We start from the raw sequence: 18,039 nt of genomic DNA, 5'->3' as shown, positions 1-18,039 counted from the left end.
GCTCACCGATCCAGTGCATGAATATAGAGTCGATGAAGCTGCACATTTCATCTACAAAGATAAAAAAGAAGTCCAGGAGATGTCCTGCATCTTGTTGGACTTAAATAATAAGCCTTCACTTTTTACAAGTGGCTGAATTCCTGGAAACCAACTATTTTATTCTGAAAAAAAAAAATGCCTATAAGGCAACATTTCATGACCCACATTGCTTTAAGTAAACTAAATATTATTCCGTTGGGGTTGACATCTACTTTAAGAGCTGAAAGGAACTAGACACAGTGGGGGTTTTATTCCTGTAAGCAAACGAACCGTCTGGCAAGTCTAGCATCAAACATACGAATACCACCTAAATAAATACACAGCCATTTACTCAAGAAAATTTACACAGCTTGAAATATAGCCATCATTTAAAACATACAAATCTTTATTATAAATTAATTAGCATAAAACTATAGCTAAAACATTTTTAAAACACTATATACAATAACATTCGCACCACATGATGCACATTTTATCTACAATATCAGTGAAACTTTAGCTAGATACATTGTAGAAATGATCAGTCCTCCTTGAGGGCGTACATAATGTCATCCTGGCTGACATTGATCCTCACTCGAAGATGCAAGTCATTCCTGCTGGACTCCACCAGGAGGAGGCGTGAGGCTCCGAGCCTTAGACACACCGCCATGGTCTCTGACATAGTAGGGGGCTGCAGTCCTTCTATCCTACACAGCGCAATATGGTGGTGGTATACCTACATACAAAAACAGTGTGTCACATTAGTTTAAACAATGGATGAAAGATAATAAAATTAGCATTAGCAATTTTAATGTCAAAGGAATATTCAGAAAGCTTCTGCAATACTGGATGGAGCCAGGAATGACATGCCCCCATCTGGGTGTTCAAGCCACAGTAACTACATTTTATCAGAATTATGCTAGTTATATGCTGTCATGAAGATTTCCTGGACTTGTTCAATGACCCAAAAAAAAAAAAAAGTATGAAGAACACCTTCAGTTAAGGCACTTTTTTTGCTACACACTTTGTTTTGGAATTTTGAGCAATGAAAAAGGTGAGTTAAGTATCTATAGCAGCTTTTTTTAAGGCTGCACTGGGAACTGTAATTCTTCAATTCATGCCAAAGCTGGACACGAGTTGAGGTATTACACGCTCTGATGTTAACTTAAGACTTGAATTTCTTGGTCATTGTTGCCTTAACGTACACCGAAAAAACTTTTAGTATGGGATAGGGCAGGGGGATATTTAACACCTTTTTTCCACATGTATCGCGTTGAGAGTTCCCTGATCTTTCAGTTCAGGAGCCACAACAGAGGAGGAAATCTATGCAAAGTGATGGAAATCTCCTCAGACAGCTGTCACCTAAACATGACAAGATTTCACCTCTACTTTTCTTCTGGTGACAATTGGAATTCACTGTTCCTGCTCAGATGACAACTATAACATTTTATCTTTCCCATCACTTTCTGTCCCAGTGACAATGATCACCATTTTAAAACAGAACAGGTTAATCTATCCTGTGTGGGCACAAATAGGCATTCTAATTCTCCCTTGAAAAAAAAAAACTGCTGGGGCTGTTAGATATGCTTTAAGATACATTTTATTTATATATATATATATATATATATATTTATATATTATACACACACACACACACACACACACACACACACACACACACACACACAGTATCTCACAAAAGTGAGTACATCCCCTCACATTTTTGTGAGGGGTGACCTAAACCCTATTGGGCATCTGTGGGGCATCCTCAAAACGGAAGTTGGGGGAGCAAAGGTCTCTAACATCCACCAGCCCTGTGATGTCATCATGAAGGAGTGGAATAGGAGTGGCAACCTGTGAAGCTCTGGTGAACTCTATGCCCAAGAGGGTTAAGGCAGTGCAGGAAAATAATGGTGGCCACACAAAATAGACACTTTGGGCCCACTTTGGACATTTTCACTTAGGGGTGTACTCACTTTTGTTGCCAGTGGTTTAGACATTAATGGCTGTGTGTTGAGTTATTTTAAAGAGACAGCAAATTTACACTGTTATACAAGCTGTACACTCACTACTTTACATTGGAGAAAAGTGTAATTTCTTCAGTGTTGTCACATGAAAAGATATAATAAAATATTTCCAAAAATGTGAGGGGTGTACTCACTTTTGTGAGAAACTGTGTGTGTGTGTGTGTGTGTGTGTGTTTATATATATATATATATATAAAAAAAAAAAAACATTAAAAAACACACCTGCTGAAATGTGGCTTCTTCAAGACCAGATCTTCTAAACTCTGCAATGACAGCTCTGAGAAAACACTGCTCCAATACAGAAGAGCTCCTAAGGAGGAACATTTCACAAGTGAAATTATACGTTTGTATTTTATGCACAGCACAAACAAGTTTATTTCTATATATTTCCACTGCTCTGTCTTGCTGCCCCCATTCACAGCTAAAATTCAATACTCCTGTCAAGGTTCAAAGTCCATTCATGGCATGCGCCCCATGTGATAGTGCTCAAGCCCTGGTGATTTCTTGCAGACACAATATTCACTATATTGGGGTAGTCAAGGGTTCCTCCATAATATGAAGAACCTGTTTCTTTTATGAGCTTTGACAGCATATCTGAGCAGTGGGAGAGCATGGGCAAATATATATTCTCTAATGGTTGCTAATCCTGTGTCATTTTTCACTGCTATGACTACACTTCTCGGCTGAAATGCAATCAGTGGGTATGGCTAATAGCTTTGTTCTCTGTGTTATAGTAATAAATTGGAACCAGCGTATAATTAAAACCTTTGCTATTTTTGCAATGTACTTGTATGAAAAAGTATCCTGTTCTTTCTGTTTGCTTGCTTTGGGTGAAAACACTGCTGCTCCTGCCAGTCCCTTTACATTCCTATTAAAAAGAGGAGAGCCAGCAAAAAAAAGTCAGCAGCTACACACTGTAGTTGCAACCTGGAATCCAGCAATGTCGGCACCACAGCCGATGTTTCCATCAGCTCTCAGGTGCTGTTGCCGCAATTATCTGCAAGGAAAACTGGCAGTGAAGCCATGTGGCTTTACAGCCGGTTTCCTAATGTGAAGTGCGCTGCACTTTCTAAATGGCCCACGACGGAGGAAGGAGGAGGAGGGGGCGAACTTCCGAGTGATCGAGGAGGGGGGACGAACTTTCGAGTGAACGCGGCGCGGTCTCCCAGAAGTAGGAACGGGGGGGGGGGGAGCCGGGGTACTCAGACAAGAAAAGCTTCCACTTTTGGGTGGAACTCTGCTTTAAAAACTGACTGCACTAAGAAGGAGAGCACACCATGGTCAGTTCTCTAGCTATGCTGGGAACTCAGTGTACTCTCCTCCAACGATCAGACTTGTCCCGACACAGCTCTCCTGCACAGTCTGTCACTGGGAACATCAGTGTGCTGCTGCTTCCCCCTCCCCCAGCTCCTATGCAGCTGAGAACAGAGGTGATGTAATTACTTATAAAATAGGAAAAGAACAAAAAAAAAAAAGCATAATGTTTTTTTTTTTATATCTATAAACAAATGTTTTGCCTTTTTTTTTTAAAAAAACAGAATGGGTTTTACAAAGTGATCTCTTACAATCACTTTAAAGCAAAACTCGAAATAAAAAGAATACACAGTTTGTGTGTCAGTCTTGTGAGTTACATACACTTTTCAATCAGATACACAGTTCATGATTAAGCAATACAAGTTCTTGATTCAGCTTTCTAGGTCATCTGTCTGCCTCCTAGTTGGACAGTGAATCGGTGTCAGCACCAATGACCAAGGAAGAAGGAAGCAAAACCAAGAAGTAGCAGAGTAACCTTACTAACCACAGAAGGCATGTAACCCTCCGGTGGCCTGGTTCTGCGACTATGTTGCCTACAATAAAGACACAGATACTACCTTTTATTTAAACAGTATGTTTGGAAGAGAAAATTATAGAAAGCATACCGTTAAAGCTTAAAACGGTACCCTCAATTGCTACACCCCCAAAAGCATCATAGGGTGGACACTTTTGTTTTCCTACCCATCGAGAACCATGCCAATTTTTCCTCATTTAATTTGGTCTTTACCTCACCAAGATCTTGTTAAAAATTTTTCTACAGATGCTGAAAAAAACCATCATATTTTCCATTAGCCACAATCACTCTCCTATGGATCCTACTATATTGGTGGGTAGGGGAATGTGCTGTGTGTTCTCTTCACTGTACGAAGCTAACTGGAGTCATTGTAGAAATATGGAGCACAGTGGTTCCTGATTTGGTATGACGTTCGGTGTATACACATGAGATTTCCCTCTGGAAGTTGGATTAAGATGAAGACCCTGAGACAGTGATCTACAGCTTAGCTGAGGTTCAGCTTGATTGCTTGCTTGTCTTATCCGTCTGGTAAGCGTGTTTTGGCACTCTACTTGGTGGCGGATCTACTTCACTGGTTCACTCAGACCTGGTTGTTGAGCACCTTTTTCACTGGGATCTCTGGAATTTTATATGAACTGTCTATGGACTTTTTTTAGCCATTCGTTTTAGCGCTACATATTTACATTTTTCATATTGGTGGGTAGCTAGGAAGAGGAGGGAGTTAAGACTGGGAATTGAACCTGACAACCCATTTCATGCTTTTCTGAAGTTGTATGAAATATGTAAAGCAACAATGGGCACTTGTTCATATTGCCTTTTATACTCTTCATCATAAAACAAAAGCAGAATGAAAACGGCAAGGTCCACACCAAGTGCTTCCACATGCAGCCATTGGTACATATGGTTAGTTTTCATTTTACAGTGGTACATACCGGATTGCTATGATGTAAGGGGAAGAGAACATTTCATCCAAGGCAGAGATGACGTGCGGCATTTTTACCAGGGATTGTTCGCCTTTTTTGCTAGAGAACTCGCAGATCTCCGTTGCCCTGCGACATATATCTAAACAGCGACGTGCATCACCAGACAACGCAGCCACCTGCAGAAACAGAACAAAAATTGGGCATACATGTTTAGTACCACATACTTACATTGCTGATAAAATGCTCTGAAGATTTCTTGCATCTTCAGGCCACATATAATGCCTGCCTTAGAACCGCTAAAGCCAACAATGCTTGTCCATGGTGTATTAAGTAATTAAATCAAAGTACATCTAATGCCAATTGTTCTCTTTTGGATAGAGTAGGGACTGTTTAAAGTCTTTTATTTAATACTGTGTACACAGTTGGTAGGGTTTCCTCATACTTTATTTTCGATGCACAACAGGAAGCAATTGGAAAGCTCTTCAAAGTGTGGGGAACCCCCATATAATCTATCCCCATTTATAGTTCTCCGACTCTCCTCATTCCTGTAAAAGGAGTAGTGTGCATAAAAGATTCTGTTAAGCTTTCTGCAAGACTTGCAAAGCTTTCTATAAGCTTCAAGCAGCTTTGCTAAAGTTTTTTTTTTTTTAATCAAACAGTTCTTTATTGAACAAAAAAAAGTGCAAATAACAGTAACAGGGTAATGCAGTAATCCACAAATAATTAGCCAAGCTATGACCAGAACAACAGGGTATGAGTGTCAAAGGACATATTTGCGAGTACATACCCAGAAAAGTAACCCAGACAAGTATCAATGGCATGGAACAACTACACAACAGCGTGAGGCGTGAGGACCGAGGAACACTGTGGACGGCCTGCGGACCAGGGAACTATGTAGGGGAGGGGGACGGGAGACCGGGTCCAACACACGTCTCCGGGGCCTGGGTCCACCTGTCCCATATCTTAGTAAATTTCGTGGGACATCCACGATGACTATATAGAAGTTTTTTATACGGAATAGTGGCATTAACCTCCCTCAGCCAATCATGAAAAGCAGGAGGTCTATCTCGCATCCAACTTCTCGCAATCAGCTTTCGGGCAGAGAACAGGACCTCATGCAGAAAGATAGTGGTATACTTATTCATGCTGGCGTCAGGAAATATACCCAATAGACACGGCTTGGGGACCAGTGAGAGAGGAGAGCCCATGGTGTCATGCAGGAATTTAACTATCTGTGCCCAGTAGCCCTGAATCTCTGGGCAGCTCCACAACAAGTGATAAAAAGTTCCCCGCTCCCTTTTACACATAGGGCAGGTGTCTGAGGTGTCACGTCTGTATTTGGCTGTCAGGATGGGGGTAAGATACGCACGATGTAGGATATAGATTTGCGTAAGACGGTCGGACAGTTTAGGGGAGGCCAGTTTACAAGTATCCAGGGCGTCACTCCACTCGTCATCCTCCAGGGCTCCCACATCCTCCTCCCATCTAGCCTTAGGGACATAAGCCAGGACCGTGGACGCCGGCTCGTGCAACATAGTATATAAAATCGAGATGAGGTGACTAGGGTCCGAGCAGCTAACCACTTCCAGCACAGGAACTGGAGGAAGGGCAGGGAGAGGTTGAGGGAATTGCGTCTGAAAAGCGTGTCTCAGTTGAAGATATCTATAATGCATATGGGGGGGAAGATGGAACTTGGTGGAGAGGGACTCAAAGTTCCTAATATTGCCATTTGTGAGGAGATGAGACAAGAATAAGAGTCCGTGTCGTACCCACACATGCACATCTGGTATAGTTCGGAACTCAGGAAGGGAGGCATTACACCACAAAGGGGTGTATTCGTGAAGGTCCGGGAGGGCCAGCTTGCTCGAGACCACATCCCACAGCCTCCGATAGTGATACAACATTGAAGTCCTGCTGTCTCTGCTATCTGCCCCCCGTATACCCGAGACTATGAGAGACAGTGGATCTGTGAGTGCATGGGCCCGAGACGGTGCAAGGAGCGCTAGGAATCTTTCCCTATCAGAAGAATTAAAATGGAAAAAATGAGACAGCTGCGCTGCAATATAGTATAAATTGAAATCAGGGAGAGCCATCCCCCCTAGATTGGTAGCATTCTTCAATTTCCGCCAGGACAATTTGTGCCTGGAGGACCCCCAGACAAACGGTTTAAGGAGAGATTCCAATTGAAGAAAATACCGGAGTGGGAGATATATCGGGGAATGCCACAAGACATAGAGCAGTTTTGGGAGTAACACCATCTTTATCAGATTAATGCGTCCCATGACCCCCAATGGCAGTCTAGCCCAAGTCTGAGTCCGTGTTTTAACCATGGAAAGGAGAGGTAGTAAGTTGTCCGGGACATAATCAGACGCTTTCGTCGTGACTTGAACTCCCAAGTATTTAATGCGATCCACCCTACACAAGGGGAACTCAAGGCTGGGGGGGACCGACGAGATATCGTCGAGGGGCAGGATTTGGGACTTATCCCAGTTAATTTTTAAGCCCGAGAATTGGCCATAGCGGCCAATCAGGGACAACGCTGTATGGAGCGAGGCCTCTGGGTCCGCCAGAAACAGCAGTGTGTCGTCCGCGTACATACTAATCTTCTCCTCCAAGGGTCCCACGCGAAGGCCGCCTATATCCGGGTGGGTCCTAATAGCAATGGCTAGGGGCTCCGCCACCAGAGCGTACAGCAGTGGGGACAACGGACATCCCTGTCGCGTCCCTCTACCGAGAGGGAAAGCAGCAGATGTCCAGCCGTTGGCCAACACCCTGGCCACCGGTGCCTGGTACAGAACCTGCACCCAGCGGACAAAATGCGGGCCAAAGCCAAACCCCTCCAGGCATCTCCAAAGAAACTTCCACTCCACAGAGTCGAAGGCTTTGGCGGTGTCCAAGGACACCACCACTCTGGATCCCACATTATCGTGCGTGGCCTGTAAGTTCATAAATAGCCTTCTCAAATTAAAGGAAGTGTTCCTGCCGGGCATGAAGCCCGACTGGTCAGTGTGGATCAGAGAGAGGATGACCTTGTTGACCCGAATGGATAAGAGTTTCGCCAAAATTTTCACGTCAACCTGGAGAAGGGATATAGGTCTGTAGGACTCTGGACGATGCGGATCCTTACCGGGCTTAGGTATTAGAATCACCAGAGCCTCTCTCATGGATGGGGGCAGAGCAGAGGTCTCAAAGATATCTGTAAACAACGCTAACAAGCGTGGGGCCAAGTCTTCAGCGTATGCTGAATAGAATTCTATTGGGAGGCCGTCTAGGCCGGGTGATTTGGCTCTCGAGAATTGCGATATGGCCTCCACGATCTCCTCCACCGTAAGCGGGGCCTCCAAAGACTCTACCTGCTCGGCCGACAATTGGGGGAGTTCTATAGAGGCCAAAAAAGCATTCATTAGAGAATCATCCGCCGGGGCCACAGAAGTGTAAAGATCCCGAAAAAACTCCCTGAACAAATCAGCCACCTGCTCAGGATCAGCGGTCAAAGAACCCTGTGGTGAGCGCAACTTAATCACCACCGGGGGCCTATCTTCGCAATGCACCAGATAAGCCAAGAGTTTACCCGCTCGCTCCCCGTGCTCAAACAGTTTCTGCTTTTGGAAAAATAACTTCCTACGAGCCCTGTCATATTCCATCTGCGCTACCACCCTAGTCACAAGGTTAAGCTGCGCGGCTCCCTCCGGCGTTGGAGCCGCCTGGAAGGCCTGCTCCGCCGCAGCCAGATTGCGCAGAGCGCCGTTATAGCTCTCCACAGACTCAGCCTTGATCCTGTTGATTGTATGTGTTAAATGGGATCTGACATGTAGCTTAAACGTTTCCCAAACCACTGAAGGGGAAGCAGAATGGTCATTCTCCACAAAAAACTGTCTCCAGACCGATGACACATCCGTCTCCTCAGGAAGAAGCCCGAGCCAATGTGGGTTAAGCCTCCACGCCGGGGGGGGACGGTCACGGCCAAAACTAATCTTCACCCAGTAGGGACAGTGATCCGACAAACCCCGAGCCGAGAAACCAGCGTCCAACAGGCGCGGGAGGAGGGAAGGGGAGACCAGGATAAAATCTATGCGAGACATGGACTGACGAGCAGAGGAGTAACAGGAGTAGGCCAACTTATCAGGGTACGCAGCTCTCCAGGTGTCAAAAAGGTTAAATTCCGTCAACAGTCTAGCAAATCTAGTCGAGGTGGGTAGGGGAGAGGACGGGGGCACCGTATGAAGTCTGTCCAAACTAGGATTCAGGGTATTATTAAAATCCCCCAACCAGAGTACCGGTATGTGGGGGTTTGACATCATAAAATCCAGGCCCTCCATAAGGATAGTAGAGGAAAATGGGGGGGGCACATAATACGCCATAAGTAGGAAAGGTTCCCCATACAGCAGCACAGAAAGAAACACAAATCTACCCCGAGGGTCTACTAGGGATCCCCGGAGCTCAAAATGTACAGTCTTGGCCACGAGTACAGCCACCCCCCGCGAATGGGAAGTGAACATGGAATGGAACGTCCAGCCAATCCACGGGCGACGGAGTGCCATCTGAAGTCTGCCCTCAAGGTGGGTCTCCACCAGCACCACCACATCTGCACGCTGGCTTTTAAGAGAGGTAAACACTGCCGAGCGTTTAATCCTGTCGCCCAGGCCCCGGACGTTCCATGTTAGAAATTTAAGTTGGGCCATTAATTGTTGGTAGCAGCGAGCTGCACAGGAGCCCCGGGAGTCCCGTGGGACCCACAGTAATAAGAGATACCATGCATGTTAGGGGAGTAGCCTCGGTCAGGCACAGAGACAGTTGTTCCATAAAAATTGCAAACATCCGTAGAAAACTGAACAGGGTAAACAATACACATTCCCACAAATACTGATCAAGTGTGAACAATAAAGAAAACAGTTCCCCCCACCCCGCCCTGCACCAACCCAAACATGTGCGGGCATTCAAATCCCATATCCAACCACAACAGAACCCGGACCTGTAAAACTTAAGAAAATAGGGACCATCAGAAAAAACCCCCGCACAAAAATGAGGGGAAAAACAGGTCCAGCATCCGGCCCAGGAAAACAACAGCCTGAGCATATACCCCCACCGTCCACACAGACAATGGAGGAGTGGTTGGTGCGCAGCTCTGTCTGACACAGAGCCCACGGGCGAAACTTCGCTGGGTAGCAAAGACACAGTCGTAGGAAAGCTAGAAAACTGGGTAAGGAGCACCAAAAGTAAGGAAAGAGGAAGAAAAAGGAAGAAAGGGGGAGAAAAAAGTAGAGAAAAGGGGAAGAACAGAGGGGTTTGGTAAGAGAGAAGAAGAAGAAAAGAGGACTAGGGCCCACCGGCCAGAAAACCCCATGGGCAGCAGTAATCAACAACACACATGGCGTCACAGGAGGGTAGAAAGGAGAAGGTAGAAAGAGAGTATGGTCACCGAGGCGAAAAAAGGAGGGGAGAGAGAGACACAGAGATATAAAGGCATACATGTGAGGATAGCAAGGCACACAGGAGAACAGCGCGGTCCTCCTCCAGACCAGTGAATGGTTCGTGGACCGGGCATGATAAAAAGTGAGGGAGTTCAAGGCAGCACAGGAGCAGTCATAGTCACCTTCCAGACAAGGGTATGGGATATGCAACCCGGAGAGGGAGCTGCCATGTGAGAGAAATTGCCAATAAGCCTGTCACCAGCGGGTAGTAGAGAAGAGGCAGGGGGGGAGTTCAATTCCGAGCGTCCAAACGTTCCAGCCACGATATGGCAGCCTCCGGATCATCAAAAAAATGAACTCTGTCTCCCCCCTCCACTCGCAAACGAGCCGGGAACAACATAGCATATTTTATGTTCTTGACACGTAGTCTACGTTTGGCTTCAAGGAAGGTCTTGCGCTTTTTCTGCACTTCGGCCGAAAAGTCGGGGAATATTGCAATCCGTCCATTTCCATAAGGGATATTGCCCTTTTCCCTGTTTAAGCGCAAGATGGTGTCTCTATCCCGATAGTTCAACAGCTTAGCAATAAAGGTGCGGGGAGGCGCCCCCGGAGGAGGAGGTTTCCCCGATAAACGGTGGGCTCGTTCCACTGTAAATGTGGGGGAGAAGGCCTCGCGCCCATAAGTATCGGTCAGGAGCCGCTCCAGGAAATCCGCCGGGTCCCTGCCCTCAGCCCCTTCCGGGAGACCAATCAGCCTTACATTACACCGCCTCAGTCTATTCTCCATGTCGTCCTGCTTAAGCAAAAGCTGGCTCACCTGGAGCTGGAGATGATCAGAGGCATGTTGCAGGGGGGGCAGGGAATCCTCCACTCCGCTGATCCTGTGTTCGGCCTCGCCGACCCGGTCACGCACCTTCTGCAGGTCCTGGCGGATCAGGGAAATGTCCACTTTTATCTCCTCAATTTTGGCCGTGAGGGAGGTCTGGCAGAGCGAGATCGCATCCAGAACACGGGTCGTGTCCGCAGTCGCCACGCCACCTCCCGCACCCGCCTCGGCGCCATCTTGGGAAGAGGCATCCTTCTCCTGTCGGCGAAATTTATCGAGTTTAGCCACAGTGTCCGTGGGTTTCTTCGGCGGCGACATGGTGCCTGAGGTACTAGGGCACAAGGAGGATGCCGTGAAGCCGAATGCAATGCCCGGGGTGCAGGATAAATGAGGTTAAAGGATGATCAGCCGGCGGAGCTCTAGTCACTAGCGTCCTACTCCATGCCGCTCCAGGCCACGCCCCCCGCTTTGCTAAAGTTTTAAAACAAACTTTTCAGCTTCAGTTTGGGGGATGTTAAACACAGATGTCAATGGGAGTTCTGGTTTGTTTTAAACAAGCAGCTAGCATGCTTCAAATATTGCTGAAGATTAGAGAAGCCTATGAAAGCAACTAGTTTAACTACTTCAATACCAGGCACTTTTACCCTTTCTTGTCCAGGCCAATCTTTAGCTTTCAATGCTGTTGCACTTTAAATAATAGCGTGGTCGTGCAACAGTGTTCCCATATGAAAATTTTCATCTTTTTTTTTTCACACAAATAGTGCTTTCTTGAGGTAGTATTTAATCACCATTGGATTTTTTTTTTTCATTTTTGGCTAAAAACAAACAAAAAAAGGCTAAACATTTTGGAAAAAAAAAATATTTTTTTTCTCATTTAGGTTATAGATGTTGCAAATAATCAATCTTTCTTTATAAATTTAGGCCAAAATGTATTCTGCTACATTTCTTTGGTGAAAATAACTCAAATCAGTACATATTATTAAGTCTGTAGGAAAGTGAAGAGTCCACAAACTATGGTGTATAAATATCCGAAAATCGCTCAGTCCTGATGTACTGACAGCCTATTTCATTTCTTGATACCCAAAAACGCCTGGGCAGTACAAATATCCCCCAAATTACCATTTTGGAAAGTAAACATTCTGAGGTATTTATTAAGAGGCATGGTGCGTTTTTTGAAGTTGTACTTTTTGCCACAATTTTTTGGAAAACTAAGAAATTTTTGTTTTTCACTTTATTGTTCACATGCTGGTCACCGGTGCAGTACATCATAACTGGTGTGGTGGTGACCAGGGACACTGACTGGTGACAATATGTAAACATTTTTTTCTTACAGTGTTACACAATAGTAGATTTTTTTTAACATACTAGGATTGCTTATAGCAGTGAATTTCATGGTTGTAAACACATATTTTTACTGAATGACAGTGTGCACACACCGTGCATTGTAATTGGCCACATCAAATAACATGGTACGAATGGGCTATGATTGGCCCTATCTGTACAATGTGATCACTGTGACCAATCACAGCTAGCAACAAAATGTTATACAATGAATGGCATGAAAGGAAGCAGTTTATTGTTTACAATGGTCATGTGATCTGTGATTGGTCACAGTGATTAAGTGGTACCAGCAGCAGGCCAGTAAACTGATCAGTGATCCGCTGTGTCTGGTGAACACAGAGGGCGAAAGATGACACTGAAGTGCGTTCTCAGGATGACTTCATATGACGTCCTCCCAGAACAATGGCGTTCCCACCTGAACTTCATTTTACAATGGCCCGGGTGGGAAGCAGTTAAAGTGACAGTCATCATTTGGATCAATGTTTAACTTTCCCAACTCGAGGTAAATATAGTACTTGAAAAGTTTTGACTTTAAAATTGACCAATTCTGGATTTACCCAATTTTACCAAAAAGAGGGTTGCTATACCTACAGATCTATCAAATAACTTCATAAGCATTTGACAAGATGCCAAATCTTGCAAGATTTAAATTATGCTCTTACCTCGAATACATGTATATAGGGTGGATTTGACTTAAATCATAATTTTTAAAGTATATGGATACGCACTATACAACTTTTGTTTGATTTCCTTTAGATTTACCTTCAACTTTGTAGTGCGAGGGCCGGCCTGATTGCATACAAATTGAAAGTGTTTAGGTCTGACCTCGTATTATATATGTTTTTGGTAAATCTAAAAGAAAAAACCTAAAGAAAATTGTATAGAGTGTATCCAGCTTCACCGTCATCTTTGTCCCGCAGCGGTTCCTCTGACCCGCTGTTGACTCACAAACAGTCCTATTCACTTTATTAGGACGGCTGGTGATGCAGCAGGGACACAAGGTGAGGGACGTGGCTGCAGCAGGTGAGTGGATGCCTACTAACAGGCATTGCCATGATGGAGCTGAAATGACAGGTACTCTTTATATGCAAGGACCTATTCTTGCTGGTAGTTAGAATCTTTACTATTTGCAAACCAAATGAGGGTTTCCCATTTAAGACAGCGACATGAGAATCAATTCAATCATACAGTTTGTAGTGTACATAGATTTGTAAAACAATGGGATAAAGGAATATTCCTGAAATTTGTTTTATCTCACAATTACTGTGAAATAGTGTAAATGTATCAATGCAGCCCATGTTCGCTCAGCTTGCAGAACTTGGATTCATTGAATGAGTTTACCAAAAAAGTAAATATTGCAGAATATACAACCTCATGCTACATAACTAAGCTCCATTCCATGCTGAATAAACTAAATTATTGATGTATCCTAAAGAGAAATCTATATTTTAGATTGCTTTTGGGGTAAAAATCTTTTTATTAAAATACATTTGATTTAAACAAAAATAAAAAAAATCTGATTTAAATTAAAAAAATTGATTTTTATCCACCCTGCATGTATAAACGCATATATAATATTACTATATAGTATAATGTGGCAGTCCCCACACATCAGCATTTACTTTTACAGTTGTGCTCATATGTTTACATACCCTGGCAGAATTTATATCTTGGCCTTTTTCCCGAGAATATGAACAACACAAAAACCTTTCCTTCACTCATAGTTAGTTTTCGGCTGAAGCCATTATCAATCAACTGTGCTTACTTTTTTTAAATCATAATGACAACAGAAACTACCCAAATGACCCTGATCAAAAGTTTACATACCCTGGTGATTTTAGCCTGATAATATGCACACAAGTTGACACAAAGGGGCTTGAATGGCTATTAAAAGGTAACCATCCCCACCTGTGATCTGTTTGCTTGTAATTGGTGTGTGTATAAAAGGTTAATGAGTTTCTGGACTCCTGACAGACCCTTGCATCTTTCATCCAGTGCTGCACTGACGTTTCTGGATTTTGAGTCATGGGGAAAGCAAAAGAATTGTCAAAGGATCTGCGGGAAAAGGTAGTTGAACTGTATAAAACAGGAAAGGGATATAAAAAGATAACCAAGGAATTGAAAATGCCAATCAGCAGTGTTCAAACTCTAATCAAGAAGTGGAAAATGAGGGGTTCTGTTGAAACCAAACCACAGTCAGGTAGACCAACTAAGATTTCAGCCACAACTGCCAGGAAAATTGTTTGGGATGCAAAGAAAAACCCACAAATAACTTCAGGTGAAATACAGGACTCTCTGAAAACTCGTGGTGTGACTGTTTCAAGATGCACAATAAGGAGGCACTTAAAAGAAAGATGGGCTGCATGGTTGAGTCACCAGAAGAAAGCCATTACTACACAAATGCCACAAAGTATCCTGCTTACAATACGCCAAACAGCACAGAGACAAGCCTCAAACCTTCTGGCACAAAGCCATTTGGAGTGATGAGACCAAAATTGAGCTTTTTGGCCACAACCATAAACGCTACATTTGGAGAGGAGTCAACAAGGCCTATGATGAACGGTACACCATTCCTACTATGAAACACGGAGGTGGAAACGCTGATGTTTTCGGGATGTGTGAGCTACAAAAGGCACAGGAAATTTGGTCTGAATTGATGGGAAGATGAATGCAGTATGTTATCAAATACTGAAATAAAATTTGCATTCATAAGCTGCGCATGGGACGTACTTGGACATTCCAACAGGATAATGATCCTAAACACAAGGCCAAGTCGACCTGTCATTGGCTACAGCAGAATAAAGTGAAGGTTCTGGAGTGGCCATCTCAGTCTCCTGACCTCAATATCATTGAGCCACTCTGGGGAGATCTCAAACGTGCCATTCATGCAAGACAGCCCAAGAATTTACAGGAACTGGAGGCTTTTCGCCAGGAAGAATGGGCAGCTTTACCATCTGAGAAGATAAAGAGCCCTATCCACAAATACCACAAAAGGCTTCAAGCTGTCATGGATGTTAAAGGGGGCAATACATGGTATTAAGAACTGGGGTATGTAAACTTTTGATCGGGGTCATTTTGGTAGTTTCTGTTGTCATTATAATTTAAAAAGGAGTAAACACAGTTGATAATAAATGGCTTCAGCCAAACACCAACCATGAGTGTAAGAAAAGTTTTTGTGTTATCATTCGTATTCACTGAAAAGTGGCCAAGTCGCCATACATTCTGCCAGGGTATATAAACTTATGAGCACAACTGTACATGAAAAATAAATAACTTGGAACTACCCCCTTAACCACTTGCCCACTGGGCACTTATACCCTCTTCCTAACCAGGCCAATTTTCAGCTTTCAGTGCTCTAACACTTTAAATGATAATTAGTCATGCAACACTGTACCCATATGCAATTTTTGAATTTTTTTTTTTACACAAATAAAGATTTCTTTTGGTGGTATTTAAATCACCACTGGGTTTTTTGCACAATAAATAAGACTGAAGATTTTGTAAAAAATGGATACCGCTACATTTCTTTGGTAATATATATTTTATATATTTGGTCTTTGTGAAGGTTATAGAGTATACAAGCTATGATGCCAATCATTGACAATTGATCACACCTGATGTACTGAAACACTAACAAGCCAGGAAAGTACAATACCCCCCAAATGACCCCCTTTTTGGAAAGCACACATTACAAAGTATTTAGTAAGGTATGGCGAGTTTTTCGAAGTTGTAATGTTTTCCGAAGAATACTTTTGGATTTTTGGCTTACTGTAAGATCCTTTTCTCTGATGTTCATTGTTGAACACCGCTCCAGAATATTCTTAACCATTGGGTTATTCTGCTCCCTAAAGGAGTAGGACACTAGGCAGGAAAAAGCTTTACCACGCCTATGAGGCAGTACCAGGGGATATACTCCCACACTCTTCTATAGGCATTCAATTTTGTTGCAAGTAGCGTCAGAAGAAAAATCACCCAACTCAATAGAGGGGTGGGTGCTATGTCCGTCAATGAACATCAGAGAAAAGTATTTTTACGGTAAGAAAAACATCCAATTTTCTCTTTCGTTCATTGACAGGCACAGCTCCAGAGTCTTAACCACCGGGATGTCTCAAAGCAGTTTTAAAGATGAGGGGTGGGGAAAACACAGCAGAAAAAAAAAAAAAGAATTCCCCAAAAGGCTAAACCTAGCCAACCAGGAACAACTGGAGCTGACCTGAAAACAATACACCCTCAAGAGGACCAGGAACTCTCTAACAGCAGCCTGCAAAACCTTGCGACCAAAAGCAGCATCCGCAGATGCCAGTACATCCACTTTATAAAATTTTGTGAAAGTTTGCACAAGACGACCAAGTGGCCACCTTGCAAACCTGTATCATTGACGCCTGATGGCGAAAAGCCCAAGAGGCATTAAGCGCCCGCATAGAAAGCGCCTTAACCGGGAAGGGAGGAGCTTGACCCTGGATGGAATAGGCTTGCACCACCATCTGTCTTGTATAACTGGAAATTGTCATGGCAGACGCGACCAACCCCTTGCGAGGTCCATTCGTAGGGACAAACAGTAAGGCTGATTTACAAAACGACTCGGTTACCGCAGGGTACACCATGAGCACCAGACTCACATCCAGAGAGTGCAAGGCAATCTCCCTAGAATGTTTAGACTTCAAACACAGGGAAAACAACATAATGCAATCTTCATTCAGATAGAAACCAGAAACTACCTTAGGAAGGAAAGACTGACAAGAGCAAAGCACCACTATCTCTGTGAGCCACCAGGTAAGGTGAACAAGGCAACTCAGCTAGCTCCGACACCCTTCGTACAGAAGTAATAGCCACAAGAAGGCTACCTTCTGGGACAATGTAAGCAGAGAAGGCTCACAAATTATTTTTGAAAGGCAGTTACTGGAGAACCGACAGCACCAAACAGATCCCACGGAAACCGAACTGGGGAAGCCAAGTGGCGAACCGCCTGAATAAAGGTGTGAACCAAAGAATGCGTAGCCAAAGGACGGTAAGAGATGACCGCCAGGGCGGAAAACCTGGCCCTTGACGGTACCCAAGGCCAGGCGCTGCTCAACACCTAGGAGGAATGCCAAAATCCGAGCCACCAAAAGGGAATGGGGATAGCCCCCCAAGAGACTCATACCATGAAATGTACGTCTTACTGGTGCGATGGTAAAAAAAAACTTATCTAGCCTTTAACAGTGTGGGAATCCACAGATTCCTTTAGCTCCTGGCTTTCAACAGCCAAACCATTAAAGCCAGCAACTGTAAGCAGGATGGAAGATTGACCCTTGGGCCAATAGATCTTCTCTGAGAGGAATTCTCCAAGGGGTATTGGCGACCAGCCGTACCAGATCGGCGTATCAAGACAGACAAGGCCAGTCTGGAGCCACAAGGATGACCGAATCCCTTCTGCCTCGATACTTCGCAGAAGACTCCGCAGAAGTTTTAGCAGGGGAAAGACCCACAGTGATCGTTTAGAGGGGCTGGGGGGAAGGGAGCGGAACCCGGGGGTCCGACCCCCCCCAGGGAGGGGCCCACGTCCACCCAGAAAGACCACCAGAGGAGAGGGGGGTGGGGGATACTTACCACAACATGGAACCAGGTGGGCACCACTCCGGGCAGACCACCACTCCTTCGGAATGGGAGTGCTACAGGCCAAGAG

General features: G+C 44.4%; 1 protein-coding gene across 1 annotated transcript in view; it reads right to left on the bottom strand.

Moving 5' to 3' along the window:
- Positions 1–216: 216 nt before the first annotated feature.
- ORC1 (origin recognition complex subunit 1) overlaps positions 217–18,039 on the bottom strand; it is a gene marked incomplete at its 5' end in the record, with an annotated part of 52,063 nt that continues 34,240 nt past the window's right edge. Inside the window, 3 exons of the mRNA XM_082265312.1 lie at positions 217–754; positions 2,268–2,355; positions 4,806–4,972. Of these exons, the coding sequence (XP_082121438.1) occupies positions 560–754; positions 2,268–2,355; positions 4,806–4,972 (450 nt within the window). The 3' untranslated portion in view covers positions 217–559. The remainder of the gene's footprint in view (positions 755–2,267; positions 2,356–4,805; positions 4,973–18,039) is intronic.

Source organism: Pelophylax lessonae (genome assembly GCF_965119305.1).
Source record: "Pelophylax lessonae genome assembly, chromosome: 8".
Taxonomy (NCBI): domain Eukaryota; kingdom Metazoa; phylum Chordata; class Amphibia; order Anura; family Ranidae; genus Pelophylax; species Pelophylax lessonae.
The sequence above is the reverse complement of the archived record's forward strand: the minus strand, read 5'-3'. Positions and strand labels throughout refer to the sequence as shown.